Below are 20,980 nucleotides of genomic sequence, written 5' to 3' on the forward strand. Positions count from 1 at the left end.
GGCAGAGATAGATCTGGAGCAGTGCTCTCAGGTCTTGGTAAAATGATCTCGTGGAGCTTGGCAAAAATCAAGTGACCCTAATATCAGCAAGCACAGGTCACCGCAGAGGTCGGGGAATGTAGTCACTGTCTTGAACATGGTTTTCTTTCATTCCCTTCCCCTCCCCTATCCCTGTTGTCACCCCCAGCTAAGGAGATGCTGTTCTCTTGTCCAGCTGGTCATTCCAGCACCTCCTCCAGGAGGTCAAGATACATCATACCCAGCAAATGCCGCTTGAAAGTGGAAGCCTAGTCCAGCACAAGCTGTGTCTATGCTTCTAAATAGTGGAGAACCGAGGAGAAGATGAGACAAATTGATTCATCTCCAGACTGCTTAGTACTGGCCTTCTCAAGAAAAGATTTGTCTTGAAGAAAGATAACTGAAACAGTCCCAAACAGGCTTGAAAGTGGATTAAAGTGAACGAAGAGCAAGTGGTCTGGGGTGCAGTGCTGGAAGCTCCTGCCAGTCAGTCTCTGTTTCCATCTAGCTGTATAGACATACCAGCAGCAGTTTATCCCTCCTCTATTAGCAGCCACAAGAGAAAGGCATTGTCAGTAAGTGATTTATCCCACCTATTTTAGACACTACTTTAAGGTGAAATGAATCACCCTTTGCAAGTAACTGTCTCTCTATTGACTGTGGAGGGACTCTACATAATTGAGTTCAGATGGCTAAAGGTAGGAAAGTGCATCCTACCTGGGCAATTTCCCTTCAGTAACACTAACCCTGTCCAGAGCATTCAGTGTCTTTCACGTGTGATTTTTCTCTGCAAAAAGTGTTGGAGCAAGAGAAAACCCACTGCATGTTCTCTGTCATCTCATATCCACCCTGCTTCACCTTCACCTCTCCCCAACATCTTGCCCTTGGGATAGGACACAGGACGACACACCTGGCTGAGCAGCCCTCCTTCCTCGTGGAGGTGATTAAAACTTCGGTGTCTTCATCCCAGGCACCAAACAGCTATGCAAACCCCAGAGCCCTATGGAGTCAGGTGGATTTCTTTGATGGGCTCTATTTTATTTTCTGATGCCGTGAAAAAATACTTCTGAGTGATGACAATGCTTTTAAAGAGGGAGCAGCTATTACCAAGTCTCCTTGCTATTTTCTTGTAATCAAAGAGCTTCTAATGCAAAATAACAACGTGTAAATTATTCTCTTTTCTCTTTTTCCTCAGAAATCGAAGCAAAGGAAGCGTGTGACTGGTTACGTGCAGCTGGATTTCCCCAGTATGCTCAGTTCTACGAGGGTAAGTAGGTTTTTCTGCTCTTTATGCAGTACTGAAAGTGCATTGGGTCCTTGCCAGGAGAGCCTGCAGTCGGCCAGCTCTGCATTTGAGTGAGTTATCGCCGCGTCTGGCTGCTTCACAAAGCCTCAGCTGCTGGAGTCATATGAATGCCTAAAGAAAAGTGAGATTCTTGCCTTCATGGCTGCGGAAGAAAAGAGGGGGACACAGTTTGTGTAAACCTCAAAGGTTAACAAAAAGAAGTAAAAAAAAATGCATAGGTCTTTAAAAAAAATAAAGAAAAAACTTCCTGAACTGTCAAAAACAAGATTGAAAATATCAAAAGCTACTGAAAATTTCAATCTTACTGAAAATGAAATTGAAAACTCTGCAAAGTTACCAAAAGTGAATCACTTGAGCTGTGTTTTACATTTGTCCTCCACTCCGGGCAAAGCAAGAAAAGCAAATATTGCAGTGCTGGCTCAAAGCAAATGGTCATGTCCCCATCCTAGCTGCTTCTGGAGTGGGTGGATGATATACAGTCGTCCTCAGGGAAGTGGCATCCTGGAGGACAGGGCGAGCATGTGCACTGCTGGTGCCTTCAGGAGCAATTTGGGGACTGGGAGACATTTTTTTCCTGCTCTCTGTCGCTCAGTGCTGAGAGGGAAACTGCAGCTGATCCTCATTTTTTCCAAACTGCCTATTCCCCCTGCCAGAGACACAGAGCGAGCTCAGGACCACTCAGGCTTATTAGCCAAAGCACAGCTCTGCCAAGCCCCGCTGGACACTGGCCAGGGTCAGCTTGGGTCTGGAGGCAGCACAGCTCCACGCATGGAGCCAAGAAACCTCACAGGTCAGAGCCAGCTCCACAGAGCTGGGAGCAGTGGGAAGCATGGTGCTGAGGACACCTCCTGCGGGCCAGGTGCTGGGTCCCAATGGGGCAGGGTGCCCGAGGACCGGGAGCGCTGGGGAGAGCCATGCAGAGATGCTCACATGGCTCTACAGGAGCCAGGCAGGCTCTGCTAAAGTAGCAAGGAACTAAGATTAATAAACCTGGGCTGATCAAAGCTGACATAGGAGTCGCTATCACAGTCCCTGGGTACCCAGCAGTACCTTTTGTGTCTGCGTTATAATCAGGGTATCTCACATAAAGAAAGGAGAGTTCACTGCGTGCCAATCCCAAAGGGATGTGCCCTCCAAAATGCAACCCATGCTGGGCTCCCACAGTTCCTATACAGCCAATATGCGCTCTAGACAGCCAGCGTCTCTGAAAACAAGGTCATTTTTACAGGCATCTATTATGTAAATGTTAAGTACTAGTGTCTGAAAATGCTGGCTGCAGTTCCCGTATCCCAGCTTCCCACTGCGGTACCTAAACATGGCAGAGCAGCCTGGAGTGCAGCCACCACGCTGGAGCCCGTCCCGCTGTTACGGAGCCCACTAATGTGTTGCAGCCATGTCACTTTTCATTACAAATGTCAGCTTCCAGCACACTAGTTTGGCTTTTTAGCAAGTTTTAGGAGTTATAATTCAGTTCGTTTTTTGCTTGTTACTTGAGTAACCCTTTGTCTGAAAACGTTGTTGGGAGTTGTATTAAAAGCAAAAAAGCTCAAAATGTTTCTAAAGTCTGTCTAGCAATTCATTAAAGTCACTCTGATGGGAATGGGAATGAGAACCTTATTGCTTATGTGGATAATGCGTGTGTTGGTAATTCTCTGATCTCATTCGTTTGTGTTAGGCACTAGAAAGAGCAGCGAACAATTGAGTATCTTATTAAAGCCAAAGTGAAATAATGTCACTGTCTCTTTGGTGCGCAGGATGCTCAATTAGACACTTAAGAGAAAAGAAATAATAAGGTGACTGAGAGGGTCACCAATACAGCTAGAAGGAAACCAGAGCTGAGTGAAATCAGTAATGCTAGATTTAAGTAACCAAGTACATGCAAAGCATTTTTGATGTAGACAATGTATTTTCATTTGAATAGCAAGCAGTCATCTTAATATTGTCTCCTTTTTTAGACTCCCAGTTTCCCATTGACATTGCTGCAGTAAAGAAAGATCATGATTTTCTTGACAAGGACCTTGTAGAACCTCTTTGCAGGTAAATGACACCTCAAGTTTCTTTCCTGTTAATGTAAAAACGTGAGCTGGTTTGTTATTGCTAGCACAGCAGCCCAGCAGAAAAGATGTTTGTTTATCCATGTGAATTAAGCAATGATGTCTAAAATGATGCCATTCTGAATTCATTTCTCTTATTGAAAAAAATGGAGTTTTTCCACTACACTCATAGAAACCATCGCAAGATTAAGGATCCAAAACCAGTGGGTTTGAAACACCTTCATTTTAACAAAGAACCAGCAGCAATACAAGGAAATCCTGAATAAATGGAGTCGTATTTGAGTTGCACATGAACAGCTCTATGTCCAAGCACAGCAAAAAAGATAAAACTTCACTGGAGAGAATTCAGCAATTACTTTCTCTGGCAGCAAGCATGGCTCTCATGCTGCTGTAATTCCCTTGGTACTCTCCTTTTGGCATCACCAACAGCACTGGGACCAGAACCCCACAGTGCTACAGCTACTACAACTAGTCATTGGTCTACCCCTCCCAGAAGGCTTTTGCTGTTTATCTAGCTTTTTATACTCTGTCTGTGATGAATGTACTGCATTGCATTGCTCCAGTACTGTCCCCCAGGACTTAAGAAGCTACAGTTCTGTGGTAGTTCTGCAAAACCACATTGCAGAGGCATTGTTCCCCTTATTTCTCCTGCGCTCAGCTCAAGCTGGGTTCTGCTCCTCACCACTTCAGTAAGGACAAAGGAGCATCTGGCCCCTAACCAAACACGCCTTATTACATGTTATGGAAACTTTCACAACACCAGCATCAAAATAATTGGACAAAACTCTATTTCCCCTTCTGCAACTGTGGCTAAAGTCATCAGAGAGTATGTGCTGTTCCATTGCACATCACACTGTACATGCAGGGATAATGACCCTGTGATGGAAGACTGCAGAGAGGGTTTCCTAGGGTGACAGGAAGTAGGGCTGAAAGACAGTTAATGTGGTCCCTCTTTTCAGGCCAGGAGCTGCCCTCTTTCCTGGAGGATCCAGAAAATTTCTGGGCATAGCTGTCAGAATGCTTTCACAAAACTCCCTTGCTGCAGGTTGCTTCTCCATTTGTTTATTACAGATATGGGGAAAAGAATATCATCTTTCTCCATGCAGTAGCCTTTGTGTTTGAGAAGAAATCTGTAGTAAAAACAGTGATTGTTCTCAAAGATGCCACGGAGTGGAATAACTACAAGCTTGACCTACTGACCTGGTGGGAGGGACTTCCCATACCTAAGAAACCTTCTTCCCACACATACATACATATCACTGATTTAGTCTGGTACTACCTTGCTGTAGTCTAGGAAATTGGAAGTGGTAGAAGGTTGAAATCTCTTCCACCCACCCTTTTCCATAAAATTGAAGCACTATACAAAAATACATTTATCCCTGTCCCTGTACCATTCTTGTAAAAGCAAACAGTGTGTGGCAGTCATTACATAGCCCTAGGACTCTCCCCTGCCTTTCTTCTCTGAAATAATGAGCAATAGTAGTCGTGCAATTACAGTCAAAAGCATCCAACATCTACTCAGCTAAGTGACAGCACCTCTTGCTCTTCCAGACTTTCTGTAGACTCACAGATATACCTGCAATGGTTACACCAGGTCTGCATTAATGAGGATTTCTTTGTGAGATGAACAGCTAGAGATTCTTCAGCATTTTTTTTTTTTTTTTTTTCTCTCTTTTATTAAAATATGAGGTTTTGGAAAATAAACTAGCAGCTGGAGAGATGTACTGATATGACAATGCTTTATATTAGCCTAAATCAAATGATACTGCTGAGACCTACAGTACATAAGGCTAGACACAGATCTTGCCAAATTATTTTATTCAAGGGTAAAGGTTTTCGTGACTGCCTGGTAACTTCTTCTGGAATTACTTTATTCTGAAGACAACATCCATTGGCTTTAATTTTTGTTGGGTGCTTTCAAAAAGCTTAGATCTAAGAAAGGAATGACACCTGTTATATGAGTCAGGTAGAAAGAGAAGCATTATATACAGATTATAGAGATGGAAGTGTCATGTTTTCAGATTGCAGACTTTTAATTTGTTGTAATTCAGGAGTTCCAAACTTTTAACTGAGAGTGACCCGTAAAAAGCAGTTGTGCCAAATGTAAAGTTTCGGGTTCATCAGAAACAGTAAACAGAGTCAGTCACTCCCCTCACTACAAACTGTGTTATTGTAACTACAAAATGAACTTTTTCCAAGTTTTGCAGTATACTGTAAATCCTCACAGCTCGGCCAACCACAGTGGCCAGTCTTCTACCCTTGCTTTGTGTTGGCATTACTCTAAGGTGTATGCCAGTATGGCATAAAAGAGCTGCGGGCTGTGACACACTTTTCTGAAACAGAAAGCTAAGAAAAGGTCGGTTATTATTTCTGCAAGTACAGATTACCAGGTTGGGTGCCAAACTTCCATTCTTCATACACCCAAAACTCCCACTGCACTCAAAGCAACGCATGACCAAGCCTTCACATTGACTAACGGTGCATTGAGGCCATGGGAGTGAACAAAGTGGGGTTCTCCATTTTATTGGGAAGATAATTTTATAGTTCAGAGCTGGAGTGCTCTGAACTATAGTAGTTCTAGCATAAACACTGAATTTCTCTGCTCTTGTGGATTGAAATCAGACTCTTAACCTCATTTTATAATCAGTTTTCTGTGACATTGCAGTATACAAGAAAATATGAGCCACAAATGCAGAGGAACCTTTTCTTTTTTTTTTAAGGCAGCTGGTAGTACTTTAGTCAGAAAGCCTAAGACTCCCAGTTGTAAAAGATTTCTGTGACCTTTTTGAGATATTCTACTACTCCTGCTGTTGACAATATCATTTGAAAATTTGGCAGAGTAAAGACCAAATTGGAGGCCTTTGGGTTAGAGGCGTATCTTTTTTCCTATCAAGAGATTCCATTCAGATTTTATTGAGTAACGAACAATAGAAAATTGCCATGCAATCTGCAGGCAAGCGTTGTCAGCCTGCCAAAATAATAATTGGGCATGAAAATTTTATAGCTGGATCTCTGTGTCATTTCCAAAATAGCAGCAACAGACTCTGCTCTGGGAACTTTTTTGGCCGCTGTGATAAGAGGGTGAGGAGGAAAAGCCAAGCCATGTTGTACTTTTTGTATTCATGTAAATACACTGACAATATATAAAGAATAAGTATGTAATACTACTATGATACTAGGGCCTTACACCAGGATCTTAAAACCTGAACTGTGCCAAACAGCCAGCAGCCTCTTTTTGCATAATCCATGTCTATTAGTTTGTTAGTAATCCGAAAGTCGCAGTATATGAGATACTGTACTATTAGAGTTTGAAATGGTGATTGTATAGTCAACACAATCTGCTGAGTTATATTGCTGTGGATGCTGTTAGGAAACAAGCCCAGGTCCACGTGCAGCATGAAAAGCCCTGCTTTGAAGCCAGAGGAATGGCTCCCATTGATCTCAAGGAGAGTTGGTTCATCTTGTGTGAGTGTGTGGCCTTACTCAGTTGCAGCAGTGATAAAAATGGTAGGACTGGAAAACAGCATATCTTCTTCATGCACAAAATGTGCAGAGCAGGGGTGTGCCAATATGAGCTTTGCACACCAGCTCTGCCAATGCTGGGAAGACCCTTATTCAGCATTCAGTCTTCAGCACAGCCCCACATGAAGAGTTGGATGGCCTCTTCCCAAATTCCATCACACCAGAAGAAGCCGGTGTATGCAACACCTAAACTTGGCTAGGAGTAATGATAAAACAAAGAAATAAGGTAGGATTTCCCTCAGAGAGGAATTTACAGAACCATAAAATGTGTTTGCTTGGTCCATGCCAGTCCATGCCAGCCCTCCCCACTAGACATGGTGCTTCCTCTTGCATGACCAGCCAGCTCCCTGTGCTGCATTCCCCACCAGATGCTGGAAGCAGCTGCTTGAACACGTCACGGGGAATTCATGGAGCTCCACGTTGCTTTAAAGTTGTCTTCCTGTTATCTGGATGGCTTTTCAGGCAGGACAACAGGTCACCCTTGAGGTTTTCCAGATAATCAGATTGTTCTTGGCTGCAAGATTGTATTTATTTGTATGTGCTGCTTGCTGCTGTACAGGATGCAAAATTCAGAGATTCCCTCTTTCTGATGAGCTTCCACTAGAAGGGTAAATAAGCACAGCACTGGGGATGGGATTCAGAGCCCTAAATACCTGTATCTAATGCCACTTTGAATCTCCTCAGATAGCTCAGATTTCTCTATGGGCTGGCTGGACCAAAAGGACCTGCAGCAGCTGAAGGCCAGGCTCGATACTCTTGGGGATCTAAAATAGCACCAGACTCCTGTTTGGGCACATGAATTACTCCTTTTATGTTAAGCATTGTCTCAAGGGACACTTTTCAACAGAGAGATGATGTTTCACCATAGTGTTTACCTGTGATGATCTGGAGAAAAAATACAATTAACAGGGAAGTTCTTACTATAGTGAATATTTTCCAGGCTTGTCTTGAACACTGCAGAGCTCTCCAGACAAGCACTCAAATGCATCCTAGATGATTTGTTTTCTATGTAGCCACCTCTCTTGTGTTAATTTAATGTGTTTTTTCTGCCTTTTCTCAAGTCCAGATTTTGTGTTTTGTTAACATTAGAAACAGTCAGCCTTTTCCCATGTGTAGTGCTTCTCTCACTTTGACTGGGACATTAGTAACAGCCTTTTGTAGCCAGAGACTTTTATTTTTGGGTTTTTTTTTTTTGGAAAGATTTGTTGAGGACTTGGCTGTCAGTCATCTAATGACTTTAAGCAGATGAGAAAAGCTTTCTGCCATCGCTGGCACATCAACAGGACACAAGAAGTCGAAACAGACTGGCTTTGATTGGAGTTGTTAGTACCAGGCAAGCTAACAAATCTGATCATTAGGTCTCTAATTTCGCTGGCAAATCTTTCCACAGCATTGGAAAAGCCCCAAACAGCATGCCGTTGTTTTGTAGATGGGTAAATTTAAAACCTGAGGTTGAGCCCCTGGCTCCCATTAAGAACTAGTTTTGTTTTTGATGGAGTGAGTTCCTCACAGAAAAGCCAGATTAGAAAGCAGCCAGCACAATGGTGAGGCTTTCTAAGCCTCCAGTTTAAGCAACGACATTCGCTTGGATAGAGCTGACCTGTCAGTTCTCCACTGAGACTAATGCAGTTAGCAGGAAAGCAACTGCTTTGGATGGTTTTGTTTGTTCAACCGTGAGCTTTCTGCACCTTTCTGTGCTGAAGACGCAGCTCTCTTTTATAGAAATACCAGGACACTTTCTTCAAAGTGTTAAGTCACTGGCTGTCACTTTCCTCTCATCCTGCTCCTAAAGTGCATCATGTGCTCCTGTGGTTTTAGGTGGCAAGTGGCATCACACTGAGTGAAAGGAGCACTGACTCCTGCATGTAAAATGTTTCCTTCTACATCTTCTTCACCTTAACAAGTGCGAATAGGCAGTAAGTGTAAGGCTATTTTATAAGCTCTTGAGGAAACAGTTGCAGAAATCACCTGCCAGGGGCTGCTGCGGAGACCAGAGGCCTACTCAGGGGAGTTTTTCTAGCCTGCTGTCATGGAGATGAGGGAGATGGCAGCTGATTACTGAGGTGTGACAAGCAGCTTCAAAGGAGGTAGTGGTTTCTCAGGATTTCTGAGCCTTTGGGCATCAGTTTAGCTCACTCCTTGCTCCCATTCAACCTTGCGGGACATCTATAGGTCAAGGGACCAGGGAGGACTTCCCAGTCCGTGGTCTGGATGCACCCTGGTTGGTGCTGTGGTCTCTTGGGGTCTAGCACACTGTCCTTCACCCCTAGTCTGTCAGACAGGGGAAAGAAACCCAGGGAAAAGACCCAGGGGAAAGACTCAGATGGGATGTCAGGACATTGCCAGGTCTTGCTCACAGTAACGGAACACAAACTGAGGGCACTCCACAGCATTCAGGTGAATCAAAGTGCCACTGTAAAGACCTGCAGATATGCTAGTTGTTGCTCATTGTGCAGACTAGAATGGCATATATAAAGCCACTGCAGCAGTGTCTTGACTCAGCTGTGCAGTGGCCAGGTTTGGTGGGAGGCAGCCCAGCAGTGTGCTGCACACAACAGCATATCACTGTGGAAATGCAGCTACAAGATTGTCCCTCCAGCATAGGGCAGCTAACGCAGAGGTGCAGGGATTCATATCTGAGCTGCTTTCACCCCTCAGAGGAAGCTGTCTCCACAAATACAAAGTTGGGTTGGAGTCCTCTGAACTTGTGTCTGTGCCTGTACATATTTGGAATCGATATCAATATGCAAATTTAAACATTTTACACTCAAAAGAAGAGCAGAACATTACTCAGCTGGAGCCCCAAGAAAATGCAACTTTGCTTTGCAAAATTCCATGTTTGGGCAAAAGATGAGTTTTGCAATGATAGATGTAATCCTTGAGGAGGAGGATCTGTGGGCAGAAGGCTGAAGATATCGTTACAGAGCCACAAAGCCTGCAATTTATTACAAGGACATTGCTAACACACATGTAGGCTGTGCTTGTGCATGCATTATACTCACATTAATATGAGTGTAGAGCTTTTCTGATATGGCATACGGGTTTTATTGGCTTGAGTTTAGGAGAAGTATTTTATCTACAAATGAGCAGGTGGTACTTCACGAAGGAAATTTTTTAAGGAATATCCACATTTGGTGAGCCTGTTCTTTATAAGTGGTGAAAATTTGAAATGGTTTCTAATATTAGAAGTCACAGGGAGGAGTATGCTAATGCTGTAATGCTCTTGTGCCATATGACAGATTATATCGTAGATGAGATACTTTTTTCACATGTCCTTGTAACTTCTCACACATATTTCAAACTTTATCAGTTCTGGAGATTTGCAACCTCTTCCTGGGACGCAGAAGCAGCAGGGGCAGCTCTTGTTGCAAAGACATCATAGATAACAGGCAACCCACGAGAGTGTTGTGCGCACATGCCTCCCTCAATCTGCCTTTCTATATTTTTTGAAGTTCAGCCCTAAATCAGGAAGATGTTTACAGTTGAGCATATTTAACTCTGAGCCTCTGCTTTTAGAAGATGGATAGTTTCATGAATCAGGATTTGTAAGTATAAATAAAAAGTAAGCATTTATGCTTAACATAGTAGGTCCACTATTGAAAGAGAATGTTTTCTTGTGTTCTCTCTCTGCACATGGACACACACACGTTTTCACTTTCCATCTTTATCAGATTGTCATTTCAATCTATTATCTTCATGGAATAGCCTTGGATTTAAAGAGCAGAAGCCTTGCAGAGTTCCTGGTAACATCATTACAAACAATTCATGGTCAAAAATAATGACAAATAGTTATTTAAAGAAAATGTTAAATCTGTTACATTTTGGGTGTGTTAACCTGTCTATAAGACCCACAGGTATAGGAAAGGAACTATCAGCTGTAAAAAAAAATGTTTAATTGCTAAAAGTTCTTATGTTAGCTTTTTAAAGCATGTATTAACTGCCTAAAGTGAGGAACTGAATCAAAAACTTTTTCTTTTGTCTTTCACAAGTGCTTTGAAATCCCCTAACATTTGCATTTAATCTTTTCAGACCAACTATGCTACGTTCCTGCAGAAGACAACCTATGTCCTTATTCTCTTGTCATTTCTCCATATATCACAGGTGTTTTGTTTATACCAGTTTCCTTTGCTAAGTGTTTAAGTGTCTGTGAATTAAAAAAGCAGTATAGAAAAACTAGCTATCAAGGAATGGGAGGCTAAGATGCCTTTTTAACACAGTAATTTCATAGCCTGGAATAATATGAACAGTATCATTTTCTGAAGCCTGTTGTATGCAGTTAGCACCCTACAGGCAGATAAGAGAAAAGCTTTTGAACTTATGAAAAGTCATGCCCTTTAATCAGAGGCAGCTAATCTTTTGAATTTGCTTTACCCTGTAGACGACTGAACACACTGAACAAGTGCGCCTCAATGAAACTCGATGTGAACTTCCAAAGAAAAAAGGTAAGGAAACTTCATGAAATGTGCGGGCTTTGCCTGGGATTTTGTGATCAGAGCTCCTCAATTTAGTTTTTAAGTCAGTAATGCTCTTAAAAGTAAGTTAAGTGTATTTGACTCCGAACGTGCGCGTCAGCATTATGTGGAAGGACAACAGTTTGCTGAATCTTGAAAATATAGAGAAAAAAGGAAAAACTGTGACGAATACAGCAGGAACAATACTACGTGTGTTAAAAGGGCACATACAATACTTAAAGCTTTATGTATCTGCGATTCAAGTTAGTGGGCGAAAAGACAGTGCGTTTTCATTAGGCGGGCTTGTTTGCCAATGCCATGTGAGTACACAATGGAAAATCCGGCTAGGGAAAAATGGAAGCTCCTTGAACGGAAACAATAGGTTTTCTTTATTTCTTGTTCTGACTTATTCCCACTTAAGAATATGAAAATAAATCCCGTCATCCTTATAACTCCTGTGTAACATGGGAATTATTTGAGCTTAAAGGGTTTCGGCGAGGAATGCAGAAGCTGCCTATTGATTTTGAGAGTTTTGTAACATGCCCAGCGTTAACTGTTGAACGTTTGGTTTTCTAGTCACAAATTCCCCCAGGCGCACAACGGGGTAGTGGTTGATGCTGAGAAATCTTGGTGTATATTTGTCTTTCTTAGACTGTTTGTCTAAAGCTTTTTAAAAACTTCCTCCAAGAAAAAACTGGTATTTTTTGTATTTTTGTAGAATTGGTCTATTTATACTCTGTACACTGTTTGAGGGAACTTGGACAAAGAGTGGGTTTAATGTTCAGATATTCTGCCTTCTGCCCGTGCCCATTTGTTCTCCTGTGTACGTAGCCTACTTAGCGTGCATTCTGTCCATTCACTGAAGCCAGGGAAATCCCATCCCTTCCTCACTGCCTCGGTCCTAATGGATTTTTCTTGTCCTTGCTAAGTGCCAACACTTTCCACATCAAATACCCACCTCACACCTGACAGAAAGAACAGTAAAATCCCCTGGCTACAGGATCCCTTTATGATTGGGGCAGGTAGGCACTACAACAAGAGGCTGAGGTCGCTCAGCTAAAGCCAACTCAATCGATGGTGTCATTGACCTGCTTGGAGAGGTTTCTGGGTTGTGTACATGCGCACGTGTACTTGTGTTCAAGCAGAGATATTTGAGCTGCATAAGGGACGGAATTGCAAAAAGCAACACATAGGTGAACACTGATTATCCTTTGGAAATTCTGTTTAGATGTTAGTTCCTCTCCTTTCTTTGACATGTTTTGGGTTTGGTGTGAGGTTTGTATGCTTGCTTGCTTCGTTAGGTGTCTGATTGTGTTGGTTAAAAAAGGAGTATTTTCTTGTTATCATATTTTTTATTAAATTTTGCTGCCACTCCTCCCTCTTCTGAATGGGTTGAAGCCCTCAGCTGCTCTCCTTGTGGGTGACCATTATTTTGCTGTGGGAGTGCGGCTGCCCTGCCTGGTACCCATTCAAGGGACAGGAGCTATGTGGGTCTGTAAGTGCATGAGGACAGGGAGAAGCAGAGCACAGATGAACGTGGAGAAAGGGGACAGAAGAGATTTGTGATGGCAGATACAGAGCAAGAGGAAATAGATGAGAACGTGGGGGAGAGAAGATGAGAGAAGAGGGACTGCTGACAAAAGAAAATGTAAATGCAAGTACAAAACCTGGAAATTGGGTCTGCAATTGAACACTGAATCAAGTAAACTTTTTTTTTTTTTTTTTTATTGGTAGATACTGCCTTTCCTAATAGTCTCTATGGTGATCTGAACAATGAAATGCAAAATCAGCTTGCTTTGGAGGTTCAGCATAACAGGTTTGCACAGGATGAGCACAGCTGCTTGAGCAATTCATCCAAACACGGCCAAGCGAGCTGCCAGAGAAGGTTCCTGTGAAAGCCAACGAGGGGTGAGCGTTCCCCACCACCCACCCGCCTCGTGCTAGGAGGTGCATTCACACTGTAGGCTGCTCTCTTCCCGTTGGCTTCATCGAGACGCACACAGAAATCCTTGTGTATGTGTTGCAAATATGTCCGTAAGCGATTTGGACAGACAGAGATTAGCTTTTGGATTAACTGCCTTCTGCAGCTGTCGATTTATGAGAATTCCTGCACCCAGCTGGAGAAATGTGGCAAAATTCCACCACAAATAAACCTACTTTTTGCCTTTTGTTAGCATCCCTCTGTATCTTAGGAAAGTATACCCTTGCTCAAAAAGCTGTACTATTTTAAATCAGCTGTGACAAATCGGTGAGTCAAAACCTCTTTCTCTTTGGCAAATGTTATCAGTCACTTCTCAAGAAACTTGCCCCTTCTTGTCTTCCCAAGAATACTGGTATTAAATGGGCTTTTGAACGTGCTCGAAAGCTGTGCACTTGATTTCAACCTAGGTCAGTAGAAGTACACACTCGCTGTTCCAAGATGTCTGCTCCCTCTGTGTGAAATGAATTGTGGCTTTGAGACCTACTCTCGGTCTGCTGTCCCCATAGCTGGTGACGCGTCGGTTGGTAAAGTGCTCTCTGCATTTTTTGGGGACTATCTCATTTGTCAGGGCACTCTGATATCGAACAAGAACAGTGGGTCATTCAGGATGTTTGTGGCTTCCAGAATTTCTACCAATTCCATCAAAAGAATAGCACATTATGTCACAGGACACACAGTGTAGCTGAATTTGGAGTGAGTCACCATAGCAGCATTTCAGTATCCAGATAATTTCGTCTGATTTTTCTTCTGATGAAACACAAGCATGTTTCATTACCAATTAAAAAACTAAACTAAACCTTTTTTTTTTTTTTTTTCAATAGCAAAAGCCCTCTGCATTTTTTGACTGGTTCTTGGGCAGAACATAATCCTCTCTTTGCTGTGGTTAGTTGCAAAACTTGTTTACTACCAATTGCAATTTCTGTTCAACTCTACCTTCTTAAAAACAAAAAATCTCTAAAAATTAGTTATAGTATATTCACCACTGAATTTATGTTTATTTCTGTCTACTCATACTCTGTGCTCTCCTCTTGTTGTTTTTCACAATGTCTCTGACACTTTGGCTAGTTTAATCTATTCTAGCCTGTAGACAATACAGGCTAAATCCTGACAGTTCATACAGTAACGTTAGTGCAGCAACAGGGATTTGTATTAGCAAGGAATCTTCTTTAAGGTCCCCTTTTTTTATTGGGATGTACAATAGATAAAAATATGTTTTTTTATCCTATTGGTTGGTGCCATGAACACTTCAGCAGTGATATGCTTTGTAGATATAATTACCACTACTAAATATTTTAAAGTACATCCCTTGCAGTTTTTAAAATATCTACTTTGTGGCACTACAAAGACCACAATATGGATTTTGAAGAGCCTGAATCTCTTCAGTGCAGTCGACCATTACTTATACACATACAGCAAACTGCCAAGCTGAAATGAAGGTAGAGCTGGCTGATACTCCATTTCTTCCCTGCAGACAAAATGGTCAAAGTAGTGTTAGCCTTTTCTAGCCCCTTTCCTAGTGCTTCACTAGCTGCTTAATTTTTCTCTCCAGCTAGCAGCAGAACTAAGATATCCATTCATTCCCATGAACTAACACCAGCTGCAGGAGCACTGCACACCTCGACATTAACAGATAAAACAGGAATGACTAACCCCAAAATTTCATTGCTGTATTTTATTTTATAGCTTGGACATGATCTAAAACATCTGGCTGACTTGAAGTGATAAACTGGGAAAAGCTTATGGCAAGAGGGAGGCCTGGCACACTGCTGATCCCCATCTCTATCTCCTGAGGTTTCACATTATTTAAGGTTTAGGGATTCTGTAAAATTTGTTTTACATTTTTCAATTAGACAGGCCAGTAGAGATCTAGTCAGAGATGGGAGATAACTTTACCATCAAAACTTCATAGAAAAATACTTCTAATAATAGACTTTTAAAATGAGAATTTTTCCAGTCCCAAAATAGTCTTTCTGGTTTAGCACCTCATTTTAGTCTGACAGCCTGTCATATTTTACTGCCTTCATACTGCTTCCAAGAATGTGAAGAGCTGTTTGGATGTCATGTAGGTGAAGTTAGTTTGTTCTGCTCTAAAACAAATGTACAAAAATAATGCAGTATAAACCCAGTTGAAAGTCAAGGAAAGGATACTCATTAGCAGCTGTGGGCTTCACATCCTCAGAGAACAGCGAGTTTGACACTGTGTGCTTCATGCTGAAGATGTCTCTTTTTTGTCTGGGCAAACAGACGAGAAAAATGTCACGGGGAGAGCTTTTTTATCCATTTTTTTTTCCAAGGTACATGTTGTCTGCATTGAAGATTAGCTCCTGGAGCTGCCAAAGCATAAGCACAATTCTGCATGCCCAAGGCTGAGGGCTGGGGTCCAAATGAGACCGGGGATAGCTGTGAGGCTGCTGCTGCCTTGGGAAAGGTGGGGGGAAACCAAAAAGCATGGGGTGGGGAGCGGGTCATCACTCATGGGATGCCTCTGGTGGCAAAGGCTGGCACTCTCAGAAGACTCACCTCAGTGGTGGGCACTGCCCCATCCAGGACTGAGCATTGGTGCTCTGCATCCCCACACCTGCCCTCGGACTCACCCGAGCAATAATACTTCCAAGTATTATATGTTACTGCTATTTTATTTTTAAGTGTTATTTTATTTTTAAGTATTTTATCTGACGTTTTTGAAACACGAATCTTGTTGGATTCACCTGTCTGTGAAGATTATTGCTGCTATTGCCAATGTTTACTAGGCTCTCGCTGCAAAACTAAGGTTAGTGTTGGATATTTGCTGTCTTGGGTTCTTGAATGGCTCATGTTGCTGTAGTACCCAGCCACTGCCCAGTCTGTACTGTATGTATTTTAACACCATCCCTGCAAGTCAGGTTTTCTCTACACGGACCTTTCAAAACCTGTTTTGTGTGTTTTTTTCTGTGCAGTCACTATGAGCATCAGTCCTGTGCAGTTTGGGGCAAAGGCAAACCACCCCACAGAAGCCAAGAGGCACTGATAGGACTCATGACCTCCCTAACAATGAGCGGGCTTTTATTCCTTACTTGTTAAGATGCTCACTGCAGTCTTTACAATTAAATAAAGGAGGCTGTTATGAAAGGACTGATAGCTGATCTTTCACAAGACTAAGTTCAAGGAGACTTTGCCATTTCTTGCTCACATGGAGCAGCAGTCGCATTAATTCAAATAACAAAGGCACCTGCTTTTAATGTATGTTTTCCAGAGTGAAGATTCAGATGAAGAAGACCTCTGTGCTATCAGTAATAAATGGACTTTCCAAAGAACTAGCAGACGATGGTCTCGAGTGGACGACATTGATGTTTTGCTTCACCGATCAGACAGACATGGATCTTCTGGGGACATTAAAATGAAAAATACAACAAGCAGCGAGAGCGTCCTTACAGATCTGAGTGAACCTGAGGTCTCATCTATTCACAGTGAGAGCAGTGGGGGAAGTGACAACAGGAGTCAATCCGGCATCAGCAGTGCTGCCAGGGAGACCTGCGACTCCTCTGGCCAGCATGATGTAGAAAGCACACAGCTGTTGGACTCCACAGCGGTAAGCACTGTCCTGTTCCCCAAGGACAACCTGAAGAATGAGAAACCAACACGAACCAAAGCAAAAACCTTTCTAAAACGCATGGAGACACTAAAAGCAAAAGGTGTGCATGGAAAACTAAAAGGCTCTGGAAGAACGGCTCCTTTAGAAATAAGTGGACCGATTCTTCAGCATGAGCCAAAATCCTTGAAAGACATGCACTGTGTACAGATCGTCAATGGTGATCTCCAAAACTTAGGACAAGATTCAGGCAAAAGAGGACTTTCATTTTCTGCCAAATCCAGCAGTGAAAGCAGTCAGTCCGAAAACAGCAGCAGTGGGGTGAGCACACCGTGTTTGAAAGAACGCAAATGTCATGAAGCAAACAAGAGAGGTGGGATGTACCTGGAGGACATAGATGTTTTGTCAGGAGGAGCCTTACGACAAGTGGTGGACCAAAACCGCAAAAATGAATTTCATTCCCAAGAGAACTTGGTTGTGCATGTTCCCAAGGACCACAAACCAGGGACCTTCCCAAAGGCACTTTCTATTGAAAGCCTCTCGCCTACTGACAACAGTAATGGTGTAAACTGGAGGACGGGCAGCATCTCTTTAGGAAAACAGAACTGCTCTACTCCAAAAGAATCCGGATTGATGGCCTGCTGTCCTAAGGAGAGCAGAATTAGTATTTATGACAATGTGCCAGGTTCCCACTTGTATGCTAGTACGGGGGACCTTCTGGACTTAGAGAAAGATGTCCTTTTTCCTCATTTAGATGACATTTTGCAACATGTCAATGGACTCCAGGAGGTAGTAGATGGTTGGTCAAAGAATGTGTTGCCAGGTCTGCCAGTTGATGATGATCGGGTCAGGGAATCTCCATCGTTGCCTTTCCAGTCACCCACACAGATCACACTTGATTTCGAAGGAAACTCTGTCTCCGATGGCCGGACCACGCCAAGTGACATGGACAGAGATGGAACATCCCTGAACGAATCAGAGACCACTGGTGTTAGGGACAGGAGAGACTCTGGGGTGGGAGCATCTCTCACAAGGCCAAGCAGGTAGGTAGCAAGATGTGTATCCATCTTTCCTCTTCCATTAACAATAGAACAGACTGTGAAGTGAAGCAGAAGCAGACTCAGTCTGGGAGTCACAAGGCTGACATCATTACAGTTGTACTCATCCTGTATGGGAAAGGGGACTTCCCAGGGAAAGTGTGGGACTTTAGAAGAGACATCCTGCTTTGGAAATTCTTATGTGCAATCAGTGGAGAATTGGTGTAATAGAACAAACTAAGGCATTTTTTCTCTCTTGATCCATAATATCCAATAGGACACTGTATATATTGTGGAATCTATTTTCAATTGGTCTTTGAAATTATTTACCCCACTGTGTATGTGTCAGTAGCCTCATGCACAATTTTTATGCCCTGGTCTGCTTTAAAAATGTGTCCTTCTATTCTCAAAGAGAATTTCTCTACCCTGCCCCAGTCCCTTACACATCTGGTTGATATGATAGTATACAATTAACCTGTTAATAAAAATAAAAGCAGGATTTTGTTAATAGCTAGGAGACCTGTTACGAGTTAGAGGGATGAGTTCCTCTTGAGCCAGAGGAGCATGGCTATGAGTAAAGATCTTTGTGGATACATACAGCTGTTTGTAGGGTGGGTTTTTGTGTGCAGAAGCAGTGAGAAAATACTCGTTAACTTTCTGATCTGCAGTCAGTCTTGAATCCTTACAGAGAATTCTTCCATGCCATGATTTGCTGCTGCTCATGCTTGCTCACTTACCACCATCACAAGCAAGTGAACTCAGGCAAACTACTAAGTAAATAAGCAGTGCCAAAGTTTGTAGGATTTGAGCCAGAACTCATGTTTAGCCAAACAAGAAACTGAAATGAGTTTTTTCCAATATATGCAGTATATGGAGAAAGTGTATTGGGATAAAGAGAAGATGTGAATGTCTCAATAGCTTGGTGGTTGTGGGTCTCACCTAGGAGATACAGGGTTCAACCCCTTCTCTAAAAAATCTTTCAGTATTTAATAATAGAGCTATTTGGAGAACTTTATCTTCAGTTACCTTGATGGTCAGGCTGGTCTCCTGCGAGGTGAGGGACCAAGCATCAAATCCCATTTCTGAGTCAGGAAGAGAACATTTTAATCCAGATCTCACACATCCTGTTGGAAGTGTGTAGACTAATGGGCATAACAGGCCATGCTGCTTCCTTGAGTACAGGTGTTGGACCTACACCCACTTGGGAATCTAACATAAAAAAAATCAAAGCTTGATCATTTCCAAAATCAAGAGATTGAGCAAATTGAACCTCCAAGCTATATTTTCTTTTAGTCAACACATCATGAGCCATAATGTGTATGTTTATGTATGTTTTGCATATTGCTCTATCTCACAGTATACCATCCTTTTCTGCCCAATTAAAGCAGCTGTTTCTTTTTCTATTGTCTTTTTTTTTTTTTGCTATAGGCGATTACGATGGCATAGTTTCCAAATCTCTCATCGTCTGAGCCACTCCATTGCATCACTTCACATCAGTAATCAGTCAGCAGCCCAGCTGAATCTACTGCAGAAATTCTCTCTACTTCGTCTTACAGCCATCATGGAAAAGTATTCCATGTCAAACAAACATGGCTGGACCTGGTGAGTACCATCACTAATTGGAAAAGAGATATCTTCAGGAGGAAATAATTTTTTCCAATTCTATTATTTTGATAGAAGATTTAATTAATACAGTTCAGAGCAGCGATTGACTTTCACTAGAATTTGAAACTGTACCTTTTAATCTGTTGCTGCCTTGTGACTCAGTGGCAGATCCTGGAGATGTGACTTCATTCCTGTGCTCGGACAGAGTCAACCCCAGACTCTCTAACAACACTCGAGTTCCAGAAAAATAAACAGGAGTAGGAGAGAGTGATTAAAAGGAGGAAGTGTTTACACTCAGTCTTCCCCAAAATTCATTTTCTGATTCAAAAAGAAACTGCTGCTGATAATATTTCATGTATTTGAAATTGTTTTGTTTGTGATTTAAAAGAACAGTTAGAACAGTTACAGGAATTTTCTCTACAGATTGAAAGATGCAAGCTTTACCCTAGGTCTGGACTTGCATTAAAGGCAGCTTGCAGCTGTAAGAGCTGTAACGCCTACCTGGTCACTCAGACAGTGGGGTCAAGGGCAGGTGGACATGAATACCGGCAACACAGCCCCTTTATATGCAAACAGCTACAGAAATCTGCATGTTTAATAGTGTACTAACCCTCATGGGCCACATAGACTGAGGTAGCCTGGAATGGAAATGGACATAGATAAAAAGATTATAAGTATCTGAGAAATAACAAAAGGATAACAGAATTTTTCCCTAATACACAGATGTTGAGTCCAAAAATAATATGACTGGACATTTACATTGTGACTTTCACAATCAAAGCACTTTACCAAAATTCACCTTCAGAAATGGAAAAATAGATACGAGGGAGTACTTGTGAGATCCACCTCACTAACATCAGGCATTCCAAAAAGTTACAAGTCTGATCTGAGCATGTCAGGTCTGCTGTCTTTATGGTCAGTGAAAGAAGACAGACAACTCCAAAGGCAACTTATTCTATGCAAGACTCGGGGTTTGGGTCACCCTTCAAAGGTGGGTGACCACACTCCACAGTGGGTATAGAAGCAGTCAGGACTGCTAAGTCTTTCTAAATCTCCTTCAGAGAGCTAAAATTCAGTAAGATGAGCCCCCAGCTTGCAGTTCTCTTTTGGTGCAGTTCCCTCTGGCTAGCTGTCAGCATGTCTGTGCTGAAATGAGTCTCACCTTAAGCAACTCCAAACAGTCAGATTAGAATACAGCAAAATCTAGATCCTGCTGTTTGTACAGAGGTTTTCCCTCCTGGCAAATATTTCTTCAGTTTGTATAATCAGTCTCTAAGGATTTATAAGCAGTGGGACTCTAAATAGCTGTAAATCTTTATGCTGTACTCCTTCAGTAGGTCATTTAATCCAAGTTTTATCTCCTGCCCACACAGAAGAGAAAATCTTTGTCATATTCAGGTCATATTCATCCTCTTTTTTTTTGAATTCCACTGTAGTC

The 20,980-nt window shown here is 42.3% G+C and overlaps 1 protein-coding gene across 8 annotated transcripts in view; it reads left to right on the plus strand.

The window, feature by feature from the left end:
* The window catches only part of STARD13 (StAR related lipid transfer domain containing 13), a 296,363-nt gene that overhangs the window by 253,456 nt on the left and 21,927 nt on the right, over positions 1-20,980 (plus strand). For all 8 annotated transcript variants that reach the window (XM_040543764.1, XM_040543770.1, XM_040543777.1 and 5 more), the window contains 5 exons: positions 1,214-1,285; positions 3,280-3,361; positions 11,279-11,342; positions 16,565-17,943; positions 19,366-19,539. In XM_040543764.1, the coding sequence (XP_040399698.1) occupies positions 1,214-1,285; positions 3,280-3,361; positions 11,279-11,342; positions 16,565-17,943; positions 19,366-19,539 (1,771 nt within the window). The remainder of the gene's footprint in view (positions 1-1,213; positions 1,286-3,279; positions 3,362-11,278; positions 11,343-16,564; positions 17,944-19,365; positions 19,540-20,980) is intronic.

Source organism: Cygnus olor, chromosome 1, assembly GCF_009769625.2.
Source record: "Cygnus olor isolate bCygOlo1 chromosome 1, bCygOlo1.pri.v2, whole genome shotgun sequence".
NCBI classification, from domain to species: Eukaryota; Metazoa; Chordata; class Aves; order Anseriformes; family Anatidae; genus Cygnus; species Cygnus olor.